Source organism: Rousettus aegyptiacus, unplaced genomic scaffold (assembly GCF_014176215.1).
Source record: "Rousettus aegyptiacus isolate mRouAeg1 unplaced genomic scaffold, mRouAeg1.p scaffold_m13_p_9, whole genome shotgun sequence".
Taxonomy (NCBI): domain Eukaryota; kingdom Metazoa; phylum Chordata; class Mammalia; order Chiroptera; family Pteropodidae; genus Rousettus; species Rousettus aegyptiacus.
Genome location: NW_023416312.1, coordinates 89,299,768 through 89,316,964, shown reverse-complemented (window position 1 = coordinate 89,316,964; position 17,197 = coordinate 89,299,768). Strand labels below are relative to the sequence as shown.

General features: G+C 39.5%; 1 protein-coding gene across 3 annotated transcripts in view; it reads left to right on the top strand.

Moving 5' to 3' along the window:
* The window catches only part of FGF13 (fibroblast growth factor 13), a 457,427-nt gene that overhangs the window by 386,685 nt on the left and 53,545 nt on the right, over nt 1-17,197 (top strand). For 2 of the 3 annotated variants that reach the window (XM_016125143.2, XM_016125141.2), the window contains 2 exons: nt 7,272-7,382; nt 12,637-12,740. In XM_016125143.2, the coding sequence (XP_015980629.1) occupies nt 7,272-7,382; nt 12,637-12,740 (215 nt within the window). Of the gene's footprint in view, nt 1-4,428; nt 5,341-7,271; nt 7,383-12,636; nt 12,741-17,197 lie in introns of those variants that run through there. The other variant, XM_016125142.2, reaches the window with a different exon arrangement.

The following is a 17,197-nucleotide window of genomic DNA, read 5'->3' as shown; positions in this document are numbered from 1 at the left end:
ACAATGAAGAACTCGGGTTCCTTGGCTTTTCATCCTGAATGCAAATCTAGAAAGCTAACCAATTTCCAAAAAAAAAAAAAATGGTTCTGGAGACCTTTGTTTCTGGAGAATAATTTCCCCAAATGATCTGACTAGAAGAGACTCATTGCCAGCTTTTAAATGTGTCAAGTTGTTACAGAATACAGTAGACACTCATTCTGTTCCTGGAATTTCAGTGTGACATTGACAAGATTACCTTCAATTGCATTTTTTCTTTCTGCTTGAAGTTAAGTGGCAAGAGCCTTTGCTAATGGCTTTTCTCTAATCTCATTTGTATTTCTTTCCAGTTGTTTCTCTGGGCTTTGGACACAATTAGATAGACCATAAAAAGCAGTACTTGCTCCCCTGTCTCTTAAATACCCACTCTGCTGGCCTACCCAGTTAATGGTGAGATCCGTGTTGCTTGACTTCAGTGCACTTGAACCTGCCTCTTTGTCCTCCTTTTGAGCACATTATCAGTCCTTGACCTGTAAACAGTCATTCAGATGTTTTGATGGACAGTCGGTGAAGATGGAGAGCAATCTGGCAAGTGGCCCATTAATGTTTATCTTCAAGAAGGAAGGGTGTTTGAAATTTCTCACTGTCACAGTTTCAGAGAGACAGCCAATTCCTTCCTGCTCAAAAGTTATAGAGGCTGCTCCTGATTAAGCTGTCAATTTTCTCGTTTTTGCTCATCACAGTCACATCTGTTTGGGTTTCTGTCTCTCTCCTGGAGATGCCTCTTGAGAGTAGGTCCCCTTAGCTTCTTTACAGCTCATCTGAGGCCTGCCAAAAGAGATTGGCAGAGAACGATCAGCATTCTATGCTCTGATAACTCACATAACTCTCTCTGGAAAGAATGCTAAATCCTGGTTTTCAAGTGAACCCCGGATGAATGGAGCCAAAGAGACTTCTTTGTTTTTCTTCAGAATCCATTTTAGAGTTTATCTTCTGGTGGGGTGGGAAGGGAAAGAGGAGAGTGGAAGTATGAGGAGGAGAAGATAAAGAGTTTGAAGGAACAGAGTCATATCATAGGCTCCCAGAGCCGAAAAGACTTTAAGGAACATTTCATACAGAATTTTTCAAACAGTTTGTTTTAAATAGTAGAATCTTTTATTTCTATTTTTAAGAAATCATACAACAAGCCCCAGCATATAAAATAGATGAAAGCAGAGGCACTATGGTTGAATTGTCAGTGGGAGAACTTGTATCCCCTCCATGAACTCTTCATGCTCTGTAGAATACAATTTGAAATCCATTAGTTGAGTCTACAGGATTACTTTAAAAATGAGAAAACTGAAGCCCCAACAGTAGAAATGACATGCCCAAGGTCATACAGCCAGTTAGTGACAGACACAGGATAAAAACATATGTGTTCTGTCACCAAGGCTAGAACTATTTGTCAATTGAATTGGAGAAAGGGGCTATGAATGCTTCCTTCTTGAATAGTAAGTACCGAGGAGAGTTTGGTGGACAGTGCAGTGGTGGGAGAAAGTCTAGGAAAAGCAAAGGAAAATGGACCCACACAGCATACAGGAGTTGAGAGCCCTGGAGTTCAGGAGAGAAAATTTAAACTCTAGGAATCTGGAGTAGACTCAGAAAGTTTCATAACAAGGGTTCGGTGTCAATTGGGAAGAATAGAGCAAGATAGGACAAAAAGACACTTTGGAAATAAGTGTCAACGGGAAGTTCTTTCTTCTCTCATCCCCCACTAAACTGCCACATTTGTGGTCTGGGGTGGCAGGAAGACACAAAGGAAAAGCAAAATATGCTTCTCTAGGGTGAGCAGCAGTTCTTTCTTTCATATGACTTCCTAAGATGACCGGAATTGTGGCACAGTTCTCCTTTGAGGACTTGAGAGTTATGATCACTCTCTGCTCTGAATTTGAAAGTACCTAAGAAACGCACACGAGAGTTAGGAAAAGATCAAATTATCTGTTTAATTAATATTTTAATTGGTTTCACAATATGATTTGGACCAAAAGTCAAAATGGCCTTCCTCTACTTTTCCCCTGGATGATTCCCCAACACTAGTTGGGGATGATTCCCCAACTCACAGGCCTCTGTGAGTTCTCTTAGTGGAGAGAAGAGAATGCATGTGGTCTTTAAACAGAACACAGAGAGTTAGAGGCCCCCCCATGTCCACTCTCACCGATCATGCGCCATTTCTTTTCCTGTCCATGAAGACAAAATAATAAAAGGGTGATTTAAAAAGGCAGAAGTACATTTTATAGACAGATGGAAACATGTGGTAGGGAGAGATTCTGGGCCCCCTATGCACCCTTATTATTTAAGATTATAAAATTTGATTGTGAGGGAGAAGTTAGAGCAATAAATGTATTTATAGACACCCATAGGATCATCTGCTTTTCAGCTTTGGCCCAGTGGTTCCATCAGCATCGGGGTTAGTAACAGAGCTGATGTATTTACAAGTACCATTTCCTCATTCTAACTCTTCCCAAGTTCTAGCCCTTGCCTGAATCAGGACTTTGTCCTTTAACTTTTTCATGCCTGCTTTGGTTCAGGGCCCCAAGAGAGAAGCAAGAGGAATGAAAAGAAAGGCCCTGGTGCTCCATAGAAGGTAGAAACATGCAGAATAGGAACATCTTAACTGTTCATCCCACAACCCAAATATTTGGCCCTGGTCATAGATTCTTCTGACCCTTCTTTTGGTGAGATTATTTCCCTTCATGGTACTTGGAATTTGAATCACATGCATTGAGCCAGGAAACATTCTCCTACCCTTTAGAATCAATATAAACCAGTCATTCATCAATTATTTTCAGTAAAGTTTTATTGAGCATAAATTGTGACAGGAACTGTGCCCAGAGATGGGAATATGGTGGTGACAGAGACCAAGTCATTCGAAATCCAGTGGGAGCAAGCTAGGACTTTTCCCCTATGAATTAAAGTCTTAAGAAGTAGATACTTGAATTGACTTGTCCTTCTACCTCATCCTCCCTTTTCTTTTGGGAAAGCCAAAAGCACAAAGATATAGACTAACCTGCAGGGAATTTCAGACCATTTATTATCACTTTCCTTTAACTCTCTGTCTTGCATCTGCAACCTTCACCCCATTCTGTCTTTGCAGACACAATAGCGCTTCTGATGGGGCAAGGGATCAAGACTGGGGAGAAGTAGAAGGGGAGGTGGCAGCAGTTCCCCAATGGAGCTCTGGAAAATTCAGAAGGGTCAGGTGATTCAGCTCTGATGGACTAAGAAGCTAGAGTTTCCTAGCTGGGAGCTCAGGAGAAAAAAGAAGAGCTGGAGTCTGGGCATTTGGTTTTACATCTACATTTATTCTGAAAAGATCTGGAAGAGGTTGGAGTCCAGTAAAGAGAATGTAGGGGCAGCTCCAAGATAGACCAGCCCTACTATTGGGGTCATTCTTTTTGGCAACAGAAATCAAGTAAAATAGTAAAACAATCATGTCCGTTTGAAATGTTTGAAGGTAGGGATATGGGTGGACCATTCTGTGTTGCATTCTTGACCTCAAAACTCTTCTGCAAATTAAAGTGTATAATAAGGGAAGGATAGAGCTTGCGAATTGAATGAGGCAAGCAAAAAGCTGGACTTGATTCTTAAATTGGAGGGAGGCTGGCTGTCTGAGCTTGAGGAGCAGGGGTAAAAAAGAAGTTAGGAGACTGGAAATGGGCTACAGCTTAAATAAGGAGGTTTAGATCTGCATTTCTCCTATATTGCTCATGGTGCACGACTCACGCTCTCTGCTTGGATTCCAAACACGAACGGAATGATGAGGGGATGTAGACGGAAAACTGAGTTCGGACCGCACATATTGGCCCGAAATGAAAAGTCAGCAAAAACCACTGGGTGGCAGCGTGGTGTGTGGGCACAGCTCTGCAGTGCCTGCTGCTAAGGCAGCTGCTGCCGCTGGTGGGGCTGAGCCCGTCAGGAAGCCCCAGCCTCTCCCCTGAATGGGTACAAATGTTGCCAAGCGAAATACCTCAGTGGAGGGTATTAGCGGGTATGTTGTGAGTTCGAACCAGGGGCAAGCGGCTGGCGAACTTCCCAGGGGCTCCAGCCAGGCCGTAATCTTGCTAGCTGAGAGTCAAACACTAACGAAACACCCCACCACCGCGCCATCCTTCATCTCCAAGCACCACCTCCTCCCATCTTCGTTTCCCTAGTGCAACTACCTCATCCCGGTACCACCTCCATCACTGTTTGTTCCTGAAGCTCCTTTTGGGAACAGGAGGGGAGGAAGACTTGGTGATGGGGCAGTGCCTAAGCCCCTACAGGTGTTAGCCCTAGAAGCCTGGCGAGGACTTGGTGGGGGGAGGAGGCCCGCGGCCCAGAGCCAGCGGGCTGGGCTCCGGGAAGGAGGGGCCTCTGGTGGAGGGGGCCTCAGGGAGGCTATCGCGATCTTCTGGAGGGTGCCTGCGGCGACGGAATTCCTGTGCTGAGACTGTGCCGCGCCCAGAGCAGCAGCAGCAGCAGCAGCCGCAGCAGCCGCAGCAGCAGCCGCCGCCGCAAAGATGCCAGGCCATTACCTGTTTGATCCCCGTTGGAAAGCTGGCACCGGCCAACTTTTCCCGATTGTCACGCCACGAAGTTTCAAGGACTAGTCGGAGGCTCAGAGGGGCCAGGGCGAGGGCGCGCTCCCCAGCGCGCTTCCCCCTTCCTCCCCTCCCTCCCGCCGCCCTCGCTCCCGGCCTCTCTCCCGCCTGCGCTCTCTCGGCCCGCCTCTCTCCTCCAGCCCCCTCCGCGAGGCACTGGGCGGGGGGTGCCACCAAACTCCGACCAGAGCCACTTGGACGTGCACAGTGTCCTCGGGGCACAGGGGCCGAGCTCACGCAGTCGCGCAGTTCTGCCTCCGCCCGCCAGTCTCGCCTTTGATCCCGGCCGGGAGCTGTGGCGTCGGTTCAAGCCCAGGCAGCCCGCAGCCCGCGCAGGAGCCGGACCATCGCCGGAGGAGCTTGAATGGCATGCTGAGCCCACTCCTCGGCTGAAGCCCGAGTGCGGAGAAGCCCAGGCGAGCGCAGGCTAAGAAGCCGAAGGCGGCGAAGGCGCGAGACAGAGCGAAAGAGCGAGCGAGCGAGCGACGGGGGAGCGGGCGGAGGAGGCGAAGCCAGAGAGGGGCAGCGAAAGAAGTGGTGGTGGTGGGCGTCGTGGCTATGGCGGCGGCTATCGCCAGCTCGCTGATCCGGCAGAAGAGACAAGCCCGTGAGCGCGAGAAATCCAACGCCTGCAAGTGTGTCAGCAGCCCCAGCAAAGGCAAGACTAGCTGCGACAAAAACAAGTTAAACGTCTTTTCCCGGGTCAAACTCTTCGGCTCTAAGAAGAGGCGCAGAAGGAGACCAGGTCGGAAGGGGCTCATGACTGGTTTTGTTTTCTTTGTTTCATACTTTACAAGTATAGAGGGGCTGGAGGGCGTGTTGGTAAGCGTAGGTGAGTTTGTCAGTGGCCCATCTTATATGGATGTGGCCACCCAGCCCTTGTGCGTGCGTGGGAAGTGATTGCTTTTTCGCCTCCTTCGTAACGCTACCAGGCTTACTGCATTGCCACTACCATGGGACAGGCGCAGAACCTGGGGGCATACACTGCCCAGGTAGCGCGCCCTCAGCTTCAGACGTGCCATTTGTGTGTATACCCCTGGGTTTTTGGGCAGGCGCGACCCAGACATGGCCGTGTGTGTGTGCGTGTGTGTGTGTGTGTGTGTGTGTGTGTGTGTGTGTGGCGTGTGGAAATTGCAGACGCAGAGCTGAGGAGACACCACTGTTCCCTCCATCCCCCTGGAGGAGAACCCAGGGAATCCCTCCCTTATCTTTATCTCTGAAAGTCTGACCCTTCCCCTCCAGTTTACTCCAGCTTCAGCTATCTAGGCATTCTGTTTCTTTGATCACTTTTAAGCTGATCGGGACAGACTTGACTTGTGGTGCAGCTTTCAATATTTACTGGAGGGGGGGAGTGGATTCCTAGAACCTTGTGGCAGAGACTTTAGTGATCTGGTTAGAATAGTGAAACTATGGTCACTTGCTACTAAAATGCAGGATTGAAGAGAGTATTCAAACTCATAGGCAGAGTGTGAGTCCTTTGGAACCTATTCAGTGATCAGAGTAGTGCGGCGTTCTGGTGCCAGGGGAAATTTACTCAGCTCTAGGTGTCAGGTTGCGTCAAGGTAGACCTTAAGGCGAACATGCAGCTTACTTGGCCATTAGCCAAACGAATCCTTTACTTTTTTTTCTTGCTTTTACCCATGTAAATGTTGCAGAATTTAAGACTTATTTAACAACCTGTTATTTCTCTATTTATGTGTTATACACACCCCGGAATGGAAATGCAGACAAAAATTTTCTGTTGACTCAAAGTTTTTCAAGACATTAGCTGTAAATTAGGCTTGTTTTAAAAAGGCTTAAGTAGTTGCAAGGCGTAATTATGTGGCCCAAATAATCACGTGAATATTATTCAATTGCAGGTGTCTGTATTCAATATAAGCAAATTTTGAGTAGCATGGCTGCTACTTTATTAATCTATGGTGATTCATATTTAAAAATCATTTTAGTTGAGAACACATTTTGGAGAATCATATTTCTGATACTAAATTTGAAAATAAGTATGAATTAATTTTCTTTACTACCAACAAAAACTCTGCTATTTTTGCACCCGTTTTCCCTATGGATAATTAACATGCTGGGATATGGTAATGGTTGTTTTATTCTTTCCTCCTCCTTCTTTTGTATCATGGCTCAATTTTCTAAATTTCAGTCCTTTGATGGAGGTTGCAGGTTATTTATGCATTTCAGCCTTCTTAGAATGGAGAGGACTGTTTATCCAAATTGCTGTGATTCGGAGAGAAATCATTGCTAGTGTGTTTTTGGTCCATGGTTTGTAAACCACTCTAAATTATCTTTGTATTTCTTCTTTTCCTTTCACATGAAAAGTGGCACATTGTTAAAAGGCAGGATATGCCATTTGCCAACCCATTCTGAATACTCAATGAAATAAGAGTACCACCAGTCTGTTAAGTCAAAGGACACACTATCAGAAACTGTAGCTGCTGTCAGAAGCTTTATGGCTTTACCGATATTACAAGGTAGAAATCAAATGTTTCTTTAATTTGGAGATTTATTCTGAAACGAAGTTTGTTTCCTTTCTCTCAGAGGATTTTTTTAAAGTGTAGCTTGACCTTTTCCACTAAAAGTTGTAATTGAAATTAAAATTTTGAATTCCTAGTCTTTTAAACAAACTATGCAGAACTTAACAATTAATCCAAACCATCTCTCTCTTTACAGAGCCTCAACTTAAGGGTATAGTTACCAAACTATACAGCCGACAAGGTTACCACTTGCAGCTACAGGCAGATGGAACCATTGATGGCACAAAAGACGAGGACAGCACTTACAGTGAGTGACTAAATAAATAGTATATCTCAGCATGTATTTGATATTGTATTTTATTTATTTTTAAGTAAACTCCTGCTAAATCCTGAAGGGAGTACAGAATATAGCCAACACTGTATAATTCTGTTAATGCAGGTCAACCTAAAGGAAATTGAACATGAAAATATCTAAAATTGTGAGCTGTAGCAAATAATGACATTTCGATGCTGATCTGGATAGATTTATGGCTGTCCTTTGGATTTTATTACTTTTTTTCTCACAGAAAATTTACTCACCCACACACTGATCCCGAAATAGCGCTTTATCTCTACTCTTAAGAACTAGTCTCATCTCAAGAGAAAGGAGTAGTTTCATGTCATGAGAATTCATCATTACAGGCTTTCACTTCTGCTCCCCACTCCACACACAATGATAACTCTGAGAGTAATTGAGATTTTAACATTGAGATACTTCCACAGGTGAGTAAAGAGATTTATTTTAGTGTTTTATTTTTAACCATGCGTTAAGGCAAAATTGGAGACCGTTAATGGTGAACCTAAAAAAGGAAACACATCAAAAATAAAGTCAATTTTATTTCTAATTATTGAAGTAAGATAGTTCCAAGATGTTACATAACCTTTACTACATATACTTTATTTATTTTGAGTAATAACAACAAACTCAAATAGTGCAGCCCTGTCTTCAGTGATAATAATTGGTTTTCTTGCAATTTATGATTTCTGCTGACCTATTAAATGTTCTCTGAGACTAAAACACCTAGTTCTGACCATTCGTTCTCCATTTTCCCTGATTTATATTGCATTTACCTCAGACTGTGAGAATTTCCCAGAAATATTCCCATTTTCGGCTAAGAAAAAGGCCGAGGAAGTCTAGTCAGAATATTAATGAGTCCTCTGCAGCATTTGTAGAGATGTTGGGCTATAGACAGCAAAGCCATAGACCAGGGTCCCAATGTTAAGTGTTAGTTTCACACCTTTTAAGAATGCTTAAACAGTGACCTCAAGAGGAAGTCACCTTTAATTACCCTTGAAGAAAGCTTTGTTGGTACCAAGGATGAAAAACATTCATATTGAATGGTTCTTTACTGTTTTGCAAAATACATTGTTATTGTTGTGATATTAAAATATCATAGACTTTTTATGTACACTTTTCTATTTGAAAAAGATTAGTCCAATGTGACTAGAGGGTTACTGTAATCATTTAACAGGCAGTAGTATATGACGATCAGTAATAAAACATTCCCATAAATTTTATGTATAAATCAGTGTTTGGGGGAGGAATTAGGGGATATAAGCTGCTCTGTTTTCCAAAGTACCTCAGCAAAATGTATCAGTTGGGGGTTATTTAAAGGAAGCTCATGATTAAATGCTAATGAGCCTCACTCACCCAGTCATCATTTTCCCCATTTATTTTTAACATCTTCCCCATTTTGAAATCATAAAAAAAAGTTGTTTTGGGTCCAGTGCTCATATGTGTTTCCTAAAAAGGAAAAAAAAATAAAAAATTCTTTTGCTGTGCCTTATAAACAGTGATGTACCAAATGCATCAAGATCATACTGTATGTAGTCATTTTAGGATATATGTATGTGTGTGTGTGTGTATATTCATACACATATATACACACAGATACACATATATATATGTAAATCAAGGCTCCGTTTTTTAGTATGTAGCTTTAAATCACATCGTAGTTTTTATTTTTTAATTCTTCATATGCATAACTTCTGCCTCTGGTTGTCCTTATAACTTTGACTGATATACATGGCATTTCTGTGTACTAATGATATTGTAAGACCTTTCAAGAACATGAATTGATAACCAGAATCTGTGTTTAGGCAGAATGAAATAATGAAAGGTAAGTCAGTCAATGGTAAGTATTACCATAGCATGAAGCATGCTGATGAGAAATATCTCCAAAAAAATAGCAAGTCTGTGGGACTTGACTCTCTACCCCTGATGATAAATGTGACCAGGGGCCAGGGAACTAGTTAATCTTTCCAAATGAGGGTATTGTAGGTCATAAGTCATAATGGAACAAGAATGTTTAATGATTAAAATGATCATTAAAATGGAAGTCTAGCCATGCAAATTTTCCCCTAAGACCGAGCAATTTTCATAACATGTATTACTTAATTAAATTATTTTAAAAAAGTGGAGCAAGGGTGAAGTGTCTTTTTCTGACTATCACTTCTTCATTTATGTAGTAAGTAGTTCTCTAGTATGTATTCCTGATATTATGTTTATATTTTTCTTATTTTTATTAATTTTTAGTATTTTAATCATACTTTTCTTATTTAGTTCACTTTGATTAGTTTTACGATATTTTAATTCTGACATAAGAAGCAAGATCATGATAAAACATCAGTTCACATTTACCCAGATACATCTATTTCTGGAAACATATGTTTGATATTACACATTTAAGATGACCTCAGGTAGAGTTATTACAATGGCAAATGTCAGTCCAGTAAAAACTCATGAGCAAATCAGCCCTTGTAAATTATGTATTTCCTCAAAAGGAAAAAGATGATAGACATTTCATGGCGGCAGTTTTATTGTATCTCCCTTGTGTCCAGTGAGGGCTATTTTAAAAGAATAGACAACTTTTCCTTCAAACCTACAATATGTATTACCAGTTCAACGTGTCTAGTTTTTCCAGTCTACTTTAAGATATATTTTCATTAATTACGCCCTTTGAGAAATTGACCTTAGCCAAACTTGTGAAGTAGGATGGTCTCAGTGTTGTTTTCGGCAAACACTGAGTGCCAACTGTGGGCACGTCTCTGAAAAAGATGTTCCCTTCAAGGTAGAAGGAGTTTGCTTTTATGTTAACACAACAGAGAACAAACAAGAAATAAAGACCACTTTATTAAAAACTTCTTCAAAACTTTGATGAAAAGAGATTTTAGGTACTTAGTGAATGTGTTTTAGATACACAAATGAAATCAACTGTTTTCTTCTGATATTTAGGATATTGTTATCCAACTCAAAGTAATATCTTAAGTTCATGAAGAAGTAGTCCAGGTTTAGTGAAATAAAGGCATAAGAGAAAATATTGATTCTGTCCAAGCTCATCTCTAATATAATATCTTTGTATTTTCATCTGGAAAGACATCCCTTTAGACAGACTTTAAACCACTGAATTTATGATCTCTCTTGAATGTCTAAAGAAAAGATTGCACTAGTATAACCAGCCACTTTTTACTTTTACTGTTTCTTCAGTTTTTTGTTTAGAGTGGTGATTGTAGTGAGAAATTCATGTTCTACTCTAGTTAATACCATTATTCAGGAATAGATAATCCCACGCATGGATTACTGATATTCTTTGCTTCTCTTCTTCCTATTATTGATATTCTTTCCTTCTCTTCCTGCTATCTGATGTTTGGAATTTAAACATTCTATTCCTTGTTAAAATCCACATCAGCGAGTAGTTAGGGCATACAGTGAAAATCGAATCAATCTCTTTCTCTCTGTTTGTTACAAGCCGTATTAAGAGAAGTAAGGAGGTTCAGAATATTGTAAAAAATTAAGTTTGGGAAAACAATTCTGAATTTCATTTATCATTCCCTGTCATCTATTAGTATGACTAAACTAGGATTCAGACATACTGGTGGTCTATTTGTCTAGAGGTATGCACTGGCATGGATTTTAAACAAAACCCATAGGGAAGGTTTTGGTTTGGTTCTTATTTAGATTTCAGAATTCTTAAACTATGAGCTTTTATGTAATGGGATTGTGACCTATTACTTTCCCCAAATATAATATTATCATGTTTTCACCATATAGATTGCTATCAATCTAGAAATGTGTGTTGGGTACCTGCTATGAGCAAGGCATCATCAGCAGAAAAAAATATATACATGATATGCTCAAAGATCTCAGTCTTCTTTCCTGCATATTGCATTGTCAAATATAGCATGAGATCCTGGCTTGCAATCTGTGCAATTACTTTCCTTTACCTCACATAACAGAAGGGCACAGCTTTTAATATGATGAGTATTGAATAAAGTGCCATAGTGGCATGTGGTAGGAACACTTGTATTTTGAACTGTACAATATGTCCTAGCTCCTCTTTGGTAACACCCCAATTTTAAGGAAAAGATACATTGTAGACTCACAAAGGAATATTAAGTTGTTCCTTAATATTTCTCATCTGTATGATGCCATATACTACAGCAGAATCTATACACACCAAGATAACAGATCTCAGAAAAAACTGCTTACCCATGAGGTGACTCCTTTACATTCTTGTTCACAGAAATGATAGCAGACCAATTTATCTTCCTCAAAAAAGTTACACACCAAGACAAAAATCAACATTGGTCTAGGACTCTTGAGAGAAAGGTGCACATACTATTTTCAAAAGATGTGTGTGGCAAGCACTACGTTTTAAAAATGTACTGTTTTATTTTTATTCATAATGTAGGAGGGAGTAGACAGCTGGTAGGGGGAGGACACCCACTTGTTTTCTCCAGTGAGTGGTGTGTGATTGTGAGGAGAGCCTGGGTGTAAGTTTCATGCAGTCAGACCTTTAAATGGAGAAATGAAGGCCTCTTTGGCACCAGTTGGCTGCCCACTGACAACTATTTTGCAAGAAAAATAAATAAATAAATAAATCTATCAAGTTAATTATTTTTATTCCTATAAGCATTGTCCCTGGAGGCTAACCCTATCTTGGAAAATGTTGTTTTTTTAAGAAATACTACTCTGGGAACATAAGAGTATAAAATGCCTTTTTTCCCCCAAGGCCTGGATTTATTTTTGGGTTGTCACATTGGAAATATTACAGATAATTTAGATTAGGGAATTGGACTAGTGTCTTTTCTAAGATTCTAGGAATCTCTCCCCAGCTGGTAGATCATAACTGTCTCTGTGAATTTTAGCAGTTATCTTGGGAGCAGTTTAAAACCTTAGTTTGTTGAGGATAAAGCTACTTAATATGTAGACCAATTCCCGGAACTGGATCTCTTTAGAAATGTTAAGATTCCCCACCTCTAACACTATACAAACCATGGAATTTTCTTCCATTTTCTCCAGGGGATTTAAGAATATGTAGTTATAGCCCCCATTATGTGACTGTAAGCATGAATCAAATATACTAAAAAGTAGAAGAGGCCCTACATATCTGTATGTGTATAAATATATGTCTTTTCTCACCAAGCACATTACTTTTGGAGGACCAGATAGTCCTGCTGGATATATTGAAAGCTGTGGAATTAAGAATATAACATTGTTTTCACATTCTTTTGGATTTCAGCTCTGTTTAACCTCATCCCTGTGGGTCTTCGAGTAGTGGCTATCCAAGGAGTTCAAACCAAGCTGTATTTGGCAATGAACAGCGAGGGGTACCTGTACACCTCGGTAAGCCTTTCACAGTGTTCATGTTTTGAATGTTGTAGTTTTCATCTTATATGAAATAAAATATGCTGCATATGTGTTATCATGGCAGATTTCTGTTATGCAATAAAGAATGTTCTTCATGGAAAGCTCTCCTTTGAAAGGACAAGTTAACTTCTAGTGAAAATTATGTCTATTACTAATTAATCATTTAAAGCTAACATTTGGTATAAAATCAAAGGTCCACTAACCATTTTTGCATACAGTGGCATTGGGTTATTATTTTATGTAGTATATATTATAGTAATCTGCCTTGCTTTGTAGCTATGGGAAAGCCTTTTCTATAACTCAGTTCAATATATATATTTATCCATGTTTATTCTTAAAGAAATTATTGAGAGCTCTTCCTCAGATCACCTCTAGGACCTAAAGAACAGTTCTAGAAGTTTTTGTTTCTTATCTTCAATTCAGTTAGCTCATGTTTGCTGTCTCTACTTTAAATACTATTACTCTTGTTCCATCAAGCACGATTCAACCTCTCTCATACAAATTCCTGCTACCTTTTTCTTATGAGTTTGTAATGAACAGAGTGAAAAATGGAACTTTTACCAAAAATTTTATAAACAATGCAGATAACAGTTCAACATCGGGAACATGATGCCAAATTAAGCTTTTTAAAAAATGACATTTAAATATAGAAAGAAATAGTACCAGGATTAGGATTTCATTCTTATCAGCAGAGCTAGTTACAGATTACAGGAGACCATTTAATATATAAACATTTTTAATTTTTGTTTTGAATTTCATATATTTTAAAGGATTGGATGTTAAAAATGGAGAAAACTGCTTACCAAACTTCCTACTAGGTATAGCCTTGAAGGAGGCTATTACCACGACTGTAGAAATCTATTTCTCAAATGGAGAAAGTGTTAACCCCTCTTGCTCTCTCCTGTTCCCTGAATTTACTACAAAGACAGGTGTGTAGAAAGACTCTTGGTAGAGACAGGAGGAAAGCATGTCATAACCCTTTTTCAGAGGCCAAGATTGAAAGAGAGGTGGGAGAAGAGTAAGACCACAAAGGGCCTATATTTTCCATAAATGGGGTAGTCCGTTTCATATTATGATAAAAGATTAATTATTAGCATAATCTTCAAACCCTGGCCACTATTAGCATCCCTCTCAGGGCATTTAAACTGTTTTGTTTAGTAAATTCAGGGGTTTTATTCTTTTTACAAATGGAAGATTTGGATTTATTGCAAATTTCATGAAATCTGTCATGTTATTAATGCACTGCTGTTATAAATGATAGGAAAGGGGATTTGCTTTTCAGATTTGTACATCAAGGTAAGATAATTTAATATTGAAGGATTTTATTTAACCTCATTCAGATCAACAGACTACCTTATCAGAACCAGATACAAAGGTAGGTTTTTAATAAAATAAGTGGCTGCTTTCTGAAACTACTATGTAGGCATGAGAAGGAAATTTAATATACTGGGCATTTTTTTGAGAGGGTAAATACCAGATGACATAGGGAATAATTACTAGCAAATAATTTCACTGCGTTGTGGTCACCTTTTGTGGTGCCTTGTTGAGAATGATTGAAATTATATGTGTGTGTGTATTGAAATAGATATTTATAATTATTTAATCTTACAACAATACGATTTTTAAAAATGGAAATAATATTTAAGTTAAAATGAGTAAAAGTCATTTAAATTAGGTGTATGTCATGTTCCCCACTCATGAAAATTAGGACATTCAGTCTTACCTTTAGGGAACTGATGTTAAAAATTCATAGCCTACCATTCAAATTGACCATTATTTTAGCAAATCGATAAATGTCAATGTGACCTCATTTCTAAGGAAGGTTTCCCAAGGGAATCAACATTGTGGATTGTTGGGCTTCTTTTCTCTGTTGGATAGGCCAATAGACAGCACATGTGGGACGCTTCGCATGCATTTTCTAGTAAGGAAAAGGAACCTAAGTAAGCACTTCCTATTAAAGAAAAGAAACTGTTTTTGTTAAGAAGGAAAAATGTCCGATTGATAATCCTGGTGTATATATACGTAAAAATATCCAAATCAGTCTTCTTCAGATTACATTTTTCAGTGTTTCCCATTTCTCCTATTGATCATGGTTTGGAATCCCTTCATCATGTTGATCACCATCCTCTGTGGGCACTCCATTTTGTCACCTTACTTGAAGTGTGGTACTCAGACTCTCTTAGGATATAGTTTGTCTTAATGATTTCAACTTGTGTTGCTGCGACCAAAAAGCTAAATGAATGTCATGCTTCATTTGGAAGATAAAGGACCACTCTGCCCTTACATAAAACCGTGGCACTTCTTGCTACTGAAATACTGTCTGCAGTTTTTTTAGCTGCCACTTAGCAAAGAGAAAATAGTATTGGACAATGACCTAAGGAGGAAGCAGAATAAGAAAAGAAAGTAGGGGCTACTGGTGTGGGTAACTAAAAAAAAATGTTAGAAAGTTATTAAAAGTAATCTTGGTGAGGTATGGCTAAGGTCTGCCTTAAAGCTTTTGCAGTGGCAAAGTTTAAAAGGAGATGAGTTTGAAATATTTTAGAAGTAGCATCATCAGAATTTGGTAGCTAATTGGATTTTACATAAAAGCAGGACCACCATAGATGATTGAACATGTATGGTTGCCACTCATTGCAACCATATATGTAGAGATTTTTTTTTAATTTGCACAATAGTAGGTTATTAGGGGCCCTTTGGGAGAGGAGAATTTTCCCTTTGGCAGTTGGGTTGATGGTGAAGCTGTTCACTGAGATGAAGTACAAAGGAAACAGGGAAGAACTGGAGAAAGAAGATACCTGAATACAGCTTGCAATAGATATTTGAAAATATGAACCTATAGCCTGAGAAAAAAAGATGTGACCTAAAGATAAAAGGTGGGAGTTATCACATGTAGGTAGTGGTCAATACCACGGGAATAGCTGAGAGAATATGTATCATAAGAAAAGAGAATTTGTTAAATAATATTATGGAATACCAGCATGGAAGTGGCCAGCAGCAGCAGAACTAATTGTGGTATTGCAAAAGCTAAGTGGGGAGAGAGTTTTCAGAAGAGTCGCAATGTCAAATGCTTCAGAGAAAACAAAAAATAAGTAAGAATATGCAATATGAAGGTCTTCAGTGATCTTGATGAGCATTTTCAGTGGAGTAGTGGAGACCAAAGCCAGACTAGTGGTTTTTGAGGAGAGAATGGGAAGAGAGGAAGTAGAGACAGTAGGCATATAATTTCTAAGGCAAGAGGTGAAATGGATGAGTATGTAGAAGTGGACATGGGGTTGAGGAAGGCTTTGAGGGTTCTTTGCTTAAGACACTTGAATATATGTGTTAGCTGAAGAGAAAGAACCAGTAGAGAAGGAAGAATTAAAGACAGGAAATGTTCCCACACTCTCTTAGGATATAGGAAATGGGATCTGATGCAATGGAGGGAGTACCCAAAGGAGTTTTGGAGAGTGATGGAATTGAGAGTAGATTTAAAAAGATTAGATTCACTTTGAAAAGATGGATCACTGCTATAATAGGAGGCAAAGAAATGAGGACAGATACAGACATAGGTGTAGTATGTCTGCAAGTGATGGACAGGGAAGTTGAAGAATTTCCAACTAGATAACCTGTATTTCCCATTAAAATAGAATGAGAGACCATCTGCTGAAAGTCATCAGAGGCACAGGGATGGCATAAGTGAAGGTTTGAAATAGTTATTTTGGGAAAGGGTAGAGGAAACAGTCTCATGACCAAGAGTGGGTAAACTGTAGCCCACAGGCCAAATACAGCCTACCACCTCTTTTGGTAAATAAAGTTTTATTGGAACAATCACCTCTATTATTAATTTACTTATAGTCTGTGGCTGTTTTTAAGCTGTCACAATAGAGTTTAATAGTCATAACAGAGCCCTTGTGGCCCACGAGCCTAGATTATTTAGTGTCTTGACTTTTACCAAAAAACATTCGTTGATCCCTAGTGAGACAGTAGTTCTCAACCTTAGCTACCTATTAGAATCACCGGAGGACCTTTAAAAAAATTTCATTCTCTGTGTCACACCCAAACCAATTGTATCAAAATATCTGAGGGTGGGATCTGTGCATAAATATTTTCTAAAGCTACCCAGCTGCTGCTCTTGTCGACAACTGCTGGTCTAGGGCTAAGATAGATGATTGCTGAATAGCACTGAAAAGCCTGCAATGAAGTCAGAAATCATGAATTTATATGTACTTTATCCTTTACTCAAAGTTTCTGATGCTGATCTTACTTTCTTCTCTTGCAAAAAAATTGCCTTTTTATTTCTGAAGGATTATTTCTTGAAGTGAAGGAAAATGCTGATCCTTAGAAGAGCTTTCTTATTTTCTTTTTTTCTTTTGCATGTTTGCTTCTACATCCCTTACTTTCTTTTAAATTCAATTTTATATTTTTACCATATCTCCCCCCTTTTGTCAATTAAA